This window comes from Seriola lalandi, unplaced genomic scaffold (genome assembly GCF_002814215.2).
Source record: "Seriola lalandi dorsalis isolate HSWRI2012SDOR001 ecotype SW California unplaced genomic scaffold, Sedor1 jcf7180002054308, whole genome shotgun sequence".
Lineage (NCBI taxonomy): Eukaryota > Metazoa > Chordata > Actinopteri > Carangiformes > Carangidae > Seriola > Seriola lalandi.
In genome coordinates, this window is record NW_019524861.1 from 337,730 (window position 1) to 351,839 (window position 14,110).

A 14,110-nucleotide genomic window follows, 5' to 3' on the forward strand; every position below is an offset into this window, starting at 1 on the left:
TCCTTCTCTTTTTCTGTCTTTTGCTTTTTGGAGCATGCACCACTGACTTCTGACCGGTTGTTTAAACTTGATGCATAATTACATTTCAGCTGAATTATTACAATCTTTACGTTCTAAATCAGCTATATATCCCAACATCATAAGGGAGAGAGCATAAAAATCAGATTCTGAGCCCTTCACTGAATTTGTAACACTTAAGGAATGTCTGAACCGTTAACTTGCCGCCTAAACAAACAAGACCTTTTGATGGCTAGACAGCTGCTCCAAAGATATTTTACCAGATCAGAGTTTACACTGTGACCCTCTTGGAAAATTTTATTTTGAAACAAATTGTTTCCTTTTGCTGTCCGCAAAGTTGTGACCATTGCTCTTTCTGCTTCTTGGTCTATAATGTTTCAAAGGTCACCCATAGGAAATCAAACATGCAGGAACCTGCTTTCTTTCTTTCTTCTCTTCACCTTTCCTCATGTTTTTCTTCTCTGGAAGTCATTCAAGTTGAATAAATGGCTCCTATCTTTGGCTCCTGTTCACAACATTTTTCCTCATTCTTTCTCCCTGTGTATTGCTCTCAGATGCAGGGCTGAATGTGGCTTGTGTTAAAAGTGCAATTCCACGTGGCTTGCACTAAACACTGCACATTAGTTTGTCAAGATGCACAGCTGCATAAAGCAAAAAAAAAAAAAAATGTTGTGCTTCCCTGGCACTGTAAACAAACTCATGCATAGTTATTATTTATAGCCATGCTAGAAATGGCAATAGTGGTCTTCCAGTCGGCCTCCACTTTGGTCTACACTATCTAAACAATTATTTAATAGATTCCCATGACATTTTACATAGACATTTATGGTACCCACAGAATGAATCCCACTCACTTTGGTGACCATTTGTCATTTCAAGCTAAATGTTTCAACAATTATTAGATGGATTGCCATGAACACTGGTGTGTGCCTGCTTAACATCAGCACATCAGTATGTTAACATGTTGATGTTAGCATTTGGCTCAAAGCACCACTGTGCATCAGCACAGTGTCTCAAAGCTGTCAAAACTCTTAATCCTGTTCGATTATGGATGATGAACAGAATCCAGCTTTTGCTGTGAATCCCTGAACAAACCAAATTTTTGCAGTTTGTGTGAAAATTATAAAAGTACTCTCTGTAATTTGGTCTTAACAGTGAGTAATTCAGCAGCAGTGGTGTCACTGGAGGCTAAATCAGTGTGTTCTTCCTGGAGAGTTGTCATGGGCATGAAATAATCCTGAGTTCGGCTAAATGAGTGGCACCGTTTTAGCAGACGGATTAGCACCGGATCAGGTGGCTTTCTTTAAACAAGGAGATACATGAACCCCGGTGACACTTGGCATTGCACTCTGCTTTGTGCAGACCACATGTCAACAGCTGAAGTTGGTCAGGAGTGAGTTGCAATGTTGAGCCAACGTTTTATTCTCTATTCTTTTAATAAAGTGTGTGTCAGTGTGTGTGTCGGCTATGTTTGTGTGTTGAGGGAGTTGGGGCGTAAGGCGATTGGGGGCGCGTAATATCCCCAGCCTTCTCTACCCCCCTTCTCCTCTCCAACTTATTACCTTGATCTGAGGGTGTAATAATATCTCCTGCCTCTGGCTACGGGAAATGGCCACATGCATTATTCACACATGCTAAGATACTTATTGATGACTCCTTTATTTATATATTTCCTCAACACCAGAGTCATTTCTCACATTTTCTACCCCTTAGTTTTAATCCTCTGTTTTGACGTGAGCCTCGTCTTTTGAGCCTCACTCACTCTCGGCTTTCAAATGCGCTGTACTTCTTTGATATTACACTTAGTTTAAGATTTTGGCATGAGATACATCGGTGTGGAACCAGGGCTAATAATACATGTTGGTGGAGCCCCATTTATTAAATCTACTTTATTTGATATTAAAGATCATGGCTGCTCATTTTGTCATAGCTGTTTCCACCGGGGTATTACACAAGTGCTGTATGAAAATCCACAGAAAACATAACTCCTTTGAGGAAACTAGCGTGACATTGCCTTAGGAGTCTAGGGATAGTTTGTCTAATCTAATTTGTGTACATTCTCCAGCTATTTGCTTCCTTTTCAATCATGCAGTCGTTTTAAACGGAGCATATTCTCTTTTATGTTGATGCATGCCAAAGTGCAGTGCTCCTTGGTTTTTAGCGGGTTGTCTCTCTGAACTCACATTTCCTCTTTGCTTAGACCCATAGCCTCTGACATAGCAGCAGCAGGTGAGTCACATCTCTGGCCAAAAACTGTACCTTCAGGTGTGCAAGTGTTTGCATTGTTGTTCTTATTGAGAACCACTTTGACATTTAAAAACATCTTGATGACGGAGGTAATTTTTTTTTTTTTTTTTTTTTTTTGCTTCTGCTCATTTTGCAAATCTGTTCGCCTCAAATACACACATTCAAAATGCAGGGTTTCTAATGTGTAGAGTTAAATTTGTACCTGTAATGTTCCATTCCTAAAACGCATTCATGAACTGTCATCTTTAGAAATACAGAAACAGTACATAGATCCAGTTTGGTTATCCGCTTCCCCAAAAGTAGATTCTCATGCGGTAAGCTACAAAATCTAATGTTTGTTTTTACTTTTGGACGAACTCGGTTTTCATAAAATTCAGTTTTATTTGAAAGCTTTAGGAGGCTCATACTGCTTACCAGAGTTGTGTTTCCTGTCTACAACAGGAGGTGTTGAGAGCAAGGTCATACCGAAGTGAAAATTACACCTTGTTAGCAAAGCAGTAGCACCAATGTTAGCCCTCCTCAGGGAGTGATATGTTTTGTTTTGAATTAGACATAAACTGATCCGGCTTTTTCCTTCCCAATACCAATCCCAGTACATCAGCCCTGCCAATACCACCTCCTGATCTAATAATCTCTTTATTCCCTTCTTAATTGAAAATTGTCACACCAATGACTGCAGTGAGTTAATGGAACTGATAGTGGATATAGTGAATTTTATAATGACAATGACAAAGAAACTGTGTTTATTTGCAAATCAGACACATCTCCAATAAGTCCGATCAGATAGTGGATCAGAAAATGTCAAATGTCAGTGTTGGCCATGATACTGATCAGGTGGATTGTATTGGTGCATCCATAACTGAAATGTATTTGTGCAGTCAGACACACGTGAAATTAACAACTGAAAAACATACCTGAAACACCTCTATGAAGCCTTTAGCATGACAAAAAATCATAATGCCCACAAATATATAAAAAAGGCCCAAGTTGAAAAGCATCATGCAGTACTTCCCTTTAAGTGAAAAAACTTCAAATTCGTTTGTGTTTTATATTGTTATCCTGCTTTTATTCGCAAGCAGGAAATGCCACTGACCATGTGGGATTTTGCAACGCAATAGAGAAAAAAAGAGAAAGTTACAGAAGAGGTCAGGTAGTTCAGAGGAAGGATTGGCAATGCAGAGGACGTATTCTGCCACTCCATATTTAATGCACTGGTAATGGTAACCCTGTCTGTATTCTCTGCCTTACCACAGTCTTCCTGCCAGATACAGTGGGCTGCCCTGGCCTGTTGGTCTTGCACACATACACACACACACACACACACACACACACACACACACACACACACACACACACACTGCCCGAAATATCAGCTTTGGGCTGAAAAAGTAGTTTAGGCCAGTGACTGGCCTAAATAAGAGACCAGAGCATGATACATAAGCAATCAATGTTTGACCAAGGGAGTATTTTTAATTCCTCCTTCCTCTCTCACGTTCCTCTTTTTTTTACCTCACTTTTCGTCAAGCCAACAGTTTTTTGTAGTATTAGAAATTTCAGATCAGTGCTCCGATGCTATATCATTGGTAAATATCATTAGTCTGTGATGTTCCGTGTGTTTCAGGGTTATTTTGTGACAAATAGCTGTGAATCACTTTTGTGAAATAACTTTCCCACTTCAAATCTGACTAATCTTCTGTTTCAGTTTATGATTACTTTCAGTTCCCAGAATAGGGTGTGACAGACCAGAGAGAAATGCCTAAATGTGTTGCATCCTCTACATGTAGGTAGCAGAACTTAGCTAATAGGCTGATAATAGTCGGCTGAGGGTCAAAGTTTTTCCAGTCAGGTGCAGGACTTGAGGTCTATCCATGGTCAGAGAAACATTTTTCACTGAAACAAGGCCCACTTTAAAAAGTGGTCATGGCGTGTCCACTTCCTGGTACGAAACTGGCATCAAGGCTGTCAAATAGTAACCATTCAATGCAAGATGCAACCACATACAAGTTTTTCACATCATTCATCATTGTTGCTGTTTGTTGTCATGACTTTATTTTCCAATAAAATATCATGTGGCAGCTGACTGTAGAGTCTTAGATGTTGGTGTTTCCCATCAGCAGCACATAAACACAAAGAAACTCAACAGGCAGCGTCAGCCCAGTAGGACGTTCTGTTTTTGACTCAAACCACAATCATGGCTGCTAGTGGGGCTCTGAATACACATCTGAGCACAACTATAACACAGTAGTCGGCTCAGGAGTAAAGAGGAGTTAAGAACAGGACCTCTGTGTGAATAACAGGGCTACCTGAATAAGAGGTTACTCTAAATAAAGTCCTTCTAAAGTTGCCCACAATCTTCTGTCTGGCTGCCTGCTTTATGTAAAGATGATATCAGTGCTGCATGGTAGCATATTCACGAAAACATTACATCTGTTAGAGTGTGGGGGGCCCAGAAGTGATGTAACCACATGGGGGACGTAGGTTTGAGGGCACTTACTGTAAGCGTAGCAGCTGTAGGAGTCTGCTCTTTCAACATCCGGATGTGAGCAAAGAGGTCAGAGAGTGTCTGGATGAGAGGATTCAAGGAGCATGCAGGAGTAAAAAAAGAGGAAAGATTTGTCACATTCTTTCCCACTTTCATAGTGACCTCATCTAGTCATTATCCCGCTTGTCTTACCTGGCCACCTGCCAACACTGATGCTGGAGCCATCCAGCCAGCAGATTGGCCATTTCCAATCCCACCAGGGATGGGCAGATTGATAACTCACTAATCAATACTCTGATACCCAAACATTTGTTCATTTGTAATGTTCTATTTCACAACAGAGGCTCTCTTGTTTTTGCTTAACATGGAGATGATTAATTGCAGCTGTTTTGTGAAATGATGGCTTATTTATCCATTAGAGATTAGATTAAGAATTCCCTATAAAAGTGTAAAAATACTTTGTGACTTTTCCTGCACTTTGTTATTTTGTTGTTTTCCTTTTTTTTAAATGTATTTTGTATTAAAGTTGCGAAGGTTGATTGTTGCAGATTATATTGTTTTTAATGTATTACTACAGTATTGTTATGATATAATTAATATTTAATTAATATCGTTGCATATAATACACACACACACACACACAACAACACACACACCACACACACACGCATATTTTCTGTCCTTATTTCCTGTTTTTCTCTGTCTCTTGATCTCTTGTCTCTCTCACTTCTTCACTGTCTTCCTTTGAAATAAATTGTCCGCGCCTGAATGCGTGAGCTTTACTGTTAGCGATATGGTATTTGATTTGATTTTCCAGCTGAGAGCCCGGCAGTCTCTGTGAGGGCTACTCCGAGGGAGGACGAGCGAAGGAATGAATGGGAAACATGTTCGAATGAAGCTGTGTGTATGAATCCAAACGTGTGCCTGAGTTGTGTGTGTTTGTGTGCATATGTGTGAGTGTCAACCCCTCCACTGACACTCTTCCCTCCTTCTCCACAGAGAGAAGTGCCTTCTTCCGCCGACCCCCGTGGCTGTTTGGCTCCATTGAAGCCACCTCTGCCTCTGTGCCTGTCCATGTCTGCTGGAGTTGCCAGCCACACTAGGAGCCCCAGGACTGCCAACCTCATCCACTGAGCCAGTCTCCACACCACTGACACCTCCCTGCTTCCCTCCTATCTACATCCATGCCATTCAGCCCTCCTCTGTGGAAGTCAACCAGTCCCCTCTCATCTGCAGACAGAGTCTGATACGGAAGACAGACAGCTTTTATCGGCTCCAGTGAGCGGAAGGAGATTGTCGCTTTGCTGTCCCCTCCACCAAAGCCTACTCCACCTCATCCTTCTCCGTCTCTTCCTCTTTCTCCTCCTTCCTCCTTTCCTCCAGCCCTGTGTCTTTTCATCATGGGCCAACTCAATCGATAATGTGTTTTGCTATTCATCTCATCTGACAGTTCAGCCGTGGAGCAAGGCGATAGAGAGGACTGGAGAGTGTGTGTGTGTTAGAGAGAGAGGACGAGAGATTGCAAAGCAAACCTCTGTGGCCGTCACCAGCCCAGGCCCTGGGTGACAGGCGGTGAAGGATTCCTATTACAGCCACAAACAGACTCTTAGGATGGGCCACAGGTGGTAGACAAGTCCCAGGCCTCACAGGCTTCACCTCAGAATCAGAGCCCCAGGACAAAACCTCTTAAAACTGGCTTTTTCCCCATGTCATTTACTTATTCATTCTTCTCATTCGTCCCAGTGTCATTAGAAACATACAGACGCACACATAACTGCATTTGCTGGATATCTGTCGCTCTCAATCGCCCCTTTCTGCCTGGTTCAAAATGGCGGTGAATGTGACACCGATCCGGGACACAAAGTGGCTGACGTTGGAGGTTTGTCGGGAATTCCAGAGAGGAACGTGTTCTCGACCGGACAGCGAGTGCAAGTTCGCCCACCCTGCCAAGAGCTGTCAAGTGGAAAATGGCAGAGTCATTGCCTGTTTTGACTCACTCAAGGTGAGTAGGACAAACACCTGTGATATTCATTCATCTTCTTCTCTTTTTTTTTATTTATTTTTTTTATATCTTGCAGGGTTGGCGAGCATTGTCTCACAATGTTGTAAGCTTTGCTTTGGGCTTTTACCAAATTCAGGCCCTGATGCAGAAAAGATCAGGAAAACCTGTGTCACTAGCAATGACCATACTCCTCAGAGAACAATCTCTCTTAAGTTGCAAGCAAACAGCTGTGAATTTACTACTGAGTGAGACATAGTTTCTCAAGAGTAGCATGAAGTTAAGCCATGGCAAGGGGATGAATACATATCCGAAATAAAACTTTTTAGAGTGTGCGCGTGTGTGTGTGTGTGTTGGTAAGCTGAGACGTGGCTGTAATCACATTAACATCTGTGAATCAGACTCAGAGTTTCCCTTCACTAGCACACAACCTTTAGCGCAGAATTGTCCGTTGGCACATCGCAAAGGTTTCTGGGTGATCGTCACATCAACAGGCTGAGTGGGAAATATAGAAGTAGGACAGCATACAGAGTATTTCACGTTTGTATGTGAGTCTGCGAGTGTATGTCTGTGTGTGTTATTTTGAGGTCATGCAGCACAGTGGGGTGTTCTCAGAAGGCTCTGTAATTTACTGTCTATTTTTGCCCTGGCACTGAGACAACACACTCCCACTATGCAGCTCCTCTCTTTCTCTCGGTGGGTGGTGGGGTGATGGTGATGGTGATGGTGGTGGTGGTGGTGGTGGTGTTTGGGGGGGGCGATGAAAAAAGGGAGGGAAATAGAATGGACCGGGCCTAGAAGTTGTGATATAAAATTATGATAATATTATAATAATATAATATAATATAATAATAATATAATATAATAAATAATTAATTACAGAACACTACATATTAATTGTGGCAAAAACTGTTCAGCTGATGCTTAAAAACACAGCTGATAGTGTCAATAGACTAAAGTGTTTGATTTTAGTTTTGGTCAAAGACGTCAATAATAATTCATACTGAGTTAGAGTTTCGTGTGAGCATTATTGCTGTTTGGATTATATTCATGAAGTAGGTTTTTGCGTGTCCAGGAAGAGCAACATTCTTCTACTGCACAGAAGTCATTGGGAAGTGTAGTGGTGGACAGAGCACAGGAGTTTGACACTGGAGGCTGGGGTTTTGTGTCTTGAGTCTCACGTGTTTCTTAGATTTGGGTGACAAAAACATTTGAATTAGACTTGGAGACGACAAATAGTGGCTCTGTGATGATGTTCTTAATGTCAGGCATTATGTTTGCCACTCTCACCATCGTAGCTTTGGGCATTAGCATGCAAACATCTGCAAATAAACACAAAGAACAGCTTAGCCTGATGGAAATGTCAATAGTTTTGCAGATATTTTGTCTTAAACGTCAGTATTCGACAAAGTCAGAATGGACTTTTTTAACTGTAACCAAGACCCTTTTCCTAACTTTAATCAAGTGAGTAGTACAAAAGTACAAGTACAAAATAAAAATATATGAATCATTATAACACATTTCTTGCAAAATGTTTTTGTTAGTATATAAACAAAGTCAGAAGTCTTCTTACTGCAACTAAAACTCTTTCAGAAGAGGAGAAGCTAAGACAAGAAAGAAAACAAATGGGATATAAGTAACATCCATTATCCCTTCAGTTATAAAGGTACCGTATACACTTTACACAGTTGTGGATGCCCGGACACTGAGTGCACATCAGGTCACACTATAAATCTACCAACAACAATGAGAGAGTGTGGAAAAGGTCATGAAGACAAGTATGTGTGCATGTACATATGCAGAGTACAGTGTAAGTCACACACACAACATATGCACACACATTGCACAGACATCACACTGCAGTATTTCCGCCTGCTATCTCATTATTCCAGATACTGTAAATGTGTTGGACACAGCGATATCAGTGAAGTCAATCTGGGTATTTTGGCTCAAGTGGGCACAATGATTCTGGATCCTACTCTTCTGTCTACCGTGTTGTGCACATGTCCTGTAATTTGTCTCCTATCTGATTGGCAAGCAGGGTGTTATCCAGTGTAACTGGAGACTGGTGCTGGAAGTCAGTCAAGCCAGTCCAGGCCACAGCTTACCTTACTGGTAAGCTGTGGGTTTATAACTGAGGGAGAGAGGAGGTGGGATTTCTTGTTAAGCCATGCACTGTGTTATTACAGTTATGGGCTGCTTGGTTCGGATGGCTGGGGTGGGTTTGGTTGGTACAGGTAAGACGGGCTGCGGGGGCACTGCATGGATCATGAAAATAGACAAGCAGACTGAGCCGGAGAGGGTGCAGCAGGGAATGTGCGAGGAAGCGTAGCACTATGCTTAGAGCCCTTCCCTGCTCTCAGTGCCAGGGCATTCCACAGTCTACCTCCCTTCCCTGCCTCCATGACAGAATGATAGATCTGCTTTATCTGCAGATGAATTCATAACACATAGCTAGGCATGGAGAAAGGGGCAAGGGGATAGGGAAGGACAGGCTGCAGGATGTGGAGAGAAAAAAAAGGGAGTAAAGGGATGGATTGTGGTACACGTGGCTTCGCACTCCTGGACAATTTGTCATACCACCCGGCCTTCATTCCTTTTGAATGCAGGCTGGCGAAATAGAGGAGAGCCAGTAGCAGGAGAAATAGAAAGGCATATGAGTAGCTTTCTTGCTTTTTCCATCTTTCTCTTTGTATTCAAATAGTCTTTCTCAGATTTAATAAACGCACTTCGTTCCTTTTCTGTTTTATTCTTAAACCACAGCCTCAAGTATTCTGGCCAGTTAGTCTGTATCTGCGGATGTCTTTATTGTTCCATTTCTCTCATAAAAATTTCATTCAGTCATTCAGTATTATCTCAGAAAAGGCGTTAGTCAGGGGTGAATGTAGTGGAAAGTTCCATTTGATGGGTGGCGTAACAGAGGATGGAGTGATAGAGGCGACCAGGAAATGAGTCAGAGGCAGACTCTGTAGGATTGGCTGATATTACAGAGAGACTGACCCTTTCAGCCTGGAAGCACCACGGTAACAAAGAAAAGCAACCTTGCACAGATGTGAGGGCACAGTCAAGGTACACAGCACAAATTTCAAATTATGTGACATAGAGTTCATTTGCTCATTTACTTTTGTCAGGAGTGCAGCTGAAGATTTTTTTTTTTCTTGATGGAACTGAATTGGTTCAGCTCTGATAGTTCAACCTCTGCGTTGGTTGTTTGTTCAAATTCTTAAAACTAGGCTTTTTTGTTTTCCTGACAAGCGACTTTTAGCTGCCTAAAGGTGTGTTTAGGCAAAACTCTAAACCTCGAACCTGATTTTTCCCCTCAAGTTGTTTGCATGAATTTTACTGCTGAACAGTGACTTTGTGCTTAGTCATCACAAACAACCAACATGTCTGCACAAAGGGCTGCTGTTGGTAAGCTAGCTACGTTCGCGTCAAGCCTGTGTGTGTGAAGTGAGCTTGTGCCAGATCTCACCAGGAATTCCTCTTTTTCTGTTATTTTCCAACAGTCTCTCTCTCTTTTTTCCTCTAGTCTCTGTACATGTATTAAGTGGATCCAGAAAAACATGTTCAACTCCACACATGCCTTTGTCTCAGTTCACGCTTCTAAGAGCAAACGGATGTCTTTAGCGCCCGCTTGAGTCCTTCCCATGACAGTGTATGCAATCGCACAATGTCTGAAATTCTCTTCACGCTTTGTCTGTTCTCATCTTAAGAATGACTCATAATGAATAACGATGTCCTCTCTCAGTAGCGCAGTGCTAATATTATTGGTAAGGAGATCGGGTGCATAAACGCTGGACCTCTGCTTCTGGACCATTGAATGTGGAAGTCACAGACAAACAACAGTTGCGTGTTCTTTTGGCTGCTTTTACAGGAATTCAGCAGGTTGTTGCTATTAGCAGCTGGAGACAAAGCTGGTTTCATTGGAAGTGAATAAAAAGAAAATCTGGGGGGGATTTAGGTTGACGAAGTAAAATAAACTCACCACTGGGCTGTGATGGGAAACAGGTGAGAGTGAGCCAAAGAGCCACAGGGCCTCAACTATAGTTTGATGGACTGGGTAATGATGACCATGCTGAAATTGTCTGACAATGGGTTGACTATCTCATTAAGATGTTCATCCTTTTCTAAGGACATTTTGATATTTTTTCTCTGCCATAAAATCTTGTCATTGTTGAAATCCATTATAACTGTCCACAGCTACTGTTCTCTGTGAAACGAATAAAACTGGCATCTTCTTAACAGCCATATTTCAACACTACAGGGGCTGTGCGTTTAATACTGACAAGATTTTAGGTGGGTGAAAAACCTGCAAAATTTGTACACTGGTCAAGTTTACAGATTTTACAGAAGTTACACATTTACTAATTAATTTTGTCTATTGGGAATATATGATATCAGAAATAGATAGGAGATTTGATTCCAGTTTTGAGGAGTGGTTGGTGCAATTGCAGCTTTCCTATCTACAAAGATTTTTCTTCTTGTGCTGATTATATTTAAGCCCTAAATGAAGATTGGTACTCAGTGTTTACATGCAGTGTAACAAGCCCACTGAGGATTTACCAATTTACTAGTTTCCCAGAAAACAACATTTGATGAAAAACTTCAAAGTTCTCCAGGATATAGATTAGTAGCGATTACTTTACATTTGTAAGGGAAATGCCTTGTGACAAGGCTGACATTAAAGGCGCTGTATATGCTGAAGATACATTTTCTCTTTTACTCCTCTTTTTTTTCTATGAAAGCAAGAGGTTTTTTCATTGACTATTTATGTGAATCTTTTAAAATAAAAGGATTGGAGTGGCACTTTGCTAATTTAACCAGTATTCAAACTCTGTGTCCCCCAGCCCATAATCAAGACCACATGTCAGAAAATTTTTTTGATTCAATTAGCACAATGATTTAAAATGAAAATACAAAGTAATAAAAAAATGTTCCCACGACAAAATTATTATGAGAACACGCTGCCATAAGCAGCTACACGAGACCTTTGACACCACCTGGTCATCTGATGTATGAGAATACAAAATCCCCTGATCCTTTTATGTTGGAATTCACAGAAAATGTTATCACAAGCATCTTATTGAATTCACAGAAATGAGGAGGAGATAAAAAGCTGAACATTTGTATGAAATTGCTCCAACTTATCTTTGTGTTGAATGAACAACAAGAACATTGAACTAAACCTTCCTGAATCTGCAGCCTCTCCATGCCACGCTTTATGTCAGCAAATGTAAAAGGTCTGTGTTCTCATTTAATTGTTGAACACTTGGTATAACAATGATCCCTAAACATGTGACATCAAGGGGTGAACCAACCAGATTTGGTAGATGTCTAGGGTTGTGGGGTCAATATAAAAAGCTGTTGAAAGTATTTTCTCCTCTTTGTTTTAATCTCACACTCCCATCGCTCTTTTCTCTTTCTCTTTCTTTTACAATGGCAGCCTGTGACAACCAGAGTAAATACAGTATGTCACATTTTCAACAGTCAGTAATTAAATTTTACTTTATTTTAATGAAAATTATACACGTATTGTTAACTATTAACTGTTAATTTATGCTAATTGCCCAACGAGACGGCAGAGTAACTAGAAACTTTAGATTCTAACTCTGCGTATGGAGACAGTGAAACAATCGGCTAATAAGACGTGTGATATAATTTGATTGGCACGGCTGTAAGAACAGCAAGGATTGACAAAGACAAAGGAGTTCAATGAACACTTTATATTTGAAGTACTGAAATCTTTTCTGGCCAGTGTGGCATCTGACTGTTATTAACTTGAAGCCAAACTTACCTCATATTTGGTGCTCCAGGGTTTTAATTTCACACTCCTGCAGTGGTTTAACGGTGTCATATGAAGACTGGATCAGCAAATCGGATAATGTGCGACTGACCAGACAGGTGCTGTTTCAGGCTTCTTGGCCATTTAGCAAAACACTTAGTCACATAGTTGTCACAGATGCTGGTCAGCTCCAGTTTGTTGGACACTGTTAGCCATGTCCTTAACTGGAAAGCTGGCCTTAAAAGGTGCTGTTATTGCCTGAGCTTAATGAGAACATGCTGCTACGTATGTATATCAAAGTTATTACACTGTTTTGTGTTTCATTATGCATTATGTCATCCCAAAGGTGAGGATTGTAGCAATGACAGCACATGTCCTCGAGAATTAGTGAACCTATTGCTATAAGACACGGCATTCCTTACTGTGATTATGGTGATGCCGCTGGTTTATTAGGAACCCGTAATCCCTTTAAACAGCCTGTTCAAGTGTATAGTGGCTTTTATAAAGTGGAACCAGTGCCATGTTATGTTTTTCAGATTTTTGTTGTGTATGTAAGAAGCAAAAGTTGTGTATGTAAGAAGCAAAGGAAAAGCACAGAAAAACAATCTAAGTATGGTTGGAAAATGGCTTTGGTCTATACCGAGGTCTGCTCTCCACAAAGTCCCTGTTATCTAATGACTCATCGCGCACACACAAACAGGTATTTATACACAAAAAAAGTCTTTGACATGCCTGTTGGGACATTATTAAAGCAGTACATTGTAATTAAAATGTAGATAAGACATTTTTATATTTGTTCAAAATTCCCCAAAGTGCCTTCCAATTATTAAAATAGAAAAAAAACAACTCTGTAGGCTCTGAAGCAACAACACTGATGTTCTTTAATGTACCACATGTGTTGAATCAATGTGGTATGCTCAGAAATATGTTTGTAATATATGTCCATGTTTCCCACTGGTCACTGTGTGTGAGTTATGACTGGCATTCTTTCTTTCTGTCTGAATGATCAACGACTATAGGCTGTATCTTAGAGAGTGCTGCTCGCACACATACACCAGACATGCTGTGTATTTTCACATTGCACAAACATAGCCACTCAAATATGAGCTGAGCAACATTGTGAATGTATGGTGACCTACATGTGTGTACTTCAGAGTCCTTGGAAAGACACAGAAAATGTATGTGTGTATGTGAGCGGTGAGTGTGAGAACAGATAACAGGGGAATAGGTAAGGCAGTATCTACTGAGATGAGAGCCCAGTAGAAAACAGAGTTAGAGCTATGTGTGTGTGTGTGTGTGTGTGTGTGTGTGTGTGTGTGTGTGTGTGTGTGTGTGTGTGTGTGTGTGTGTGAGTGTGTGTGTGTGTGTGTGTGTGTGTGTGTGTGTGTGTGTGTGTATGTATGTGAGTGCGCAATGCAAAGAGGGATGCAGCATATTGGATAAGAACTCTTTGAAAGGGAAACCTACTCCAACAGTGTTAATCTGCTCTGTATCTGTATTCTACTGTCATGCTCTTCGCTCTCATCCTCTCCTCTCATTACCTCTGTTAATCTGTCTCTACTCACCCCCCCCACCCCCCCAC

At 41.1% G+C, this 14,110-nt stretch overlaps 1 protein-coding gene across 6 annotated transcripts in view; it reads left to right on the top strand.

Moving 5' to 3' along the window:
- LOC111655155 (muscleblind-like protein 1) overlaps positions 1-14,110 on the top strand; it is a 65,194-nt gene that overhangs the window by 13,310 nt on the left and 37,774 nt on the right. For all 6 annotated transcript variants that reach the window (XM_087174056.1, XM_023406435.2, XM_023406436.2 and 3 more), the window contains exon 2: positions 5,747-6,749. In XM_087174056.1, coding sequence (XP_087030182.1) covers positions 6,576-6,749 — 174 coding nt within the window. In that variant the 5' untranslated portion in view covers positions 5,747-6,575. The remainder of the gene's footprint in view (positions 1-5,746; positions 6,750-14,110) is intronic.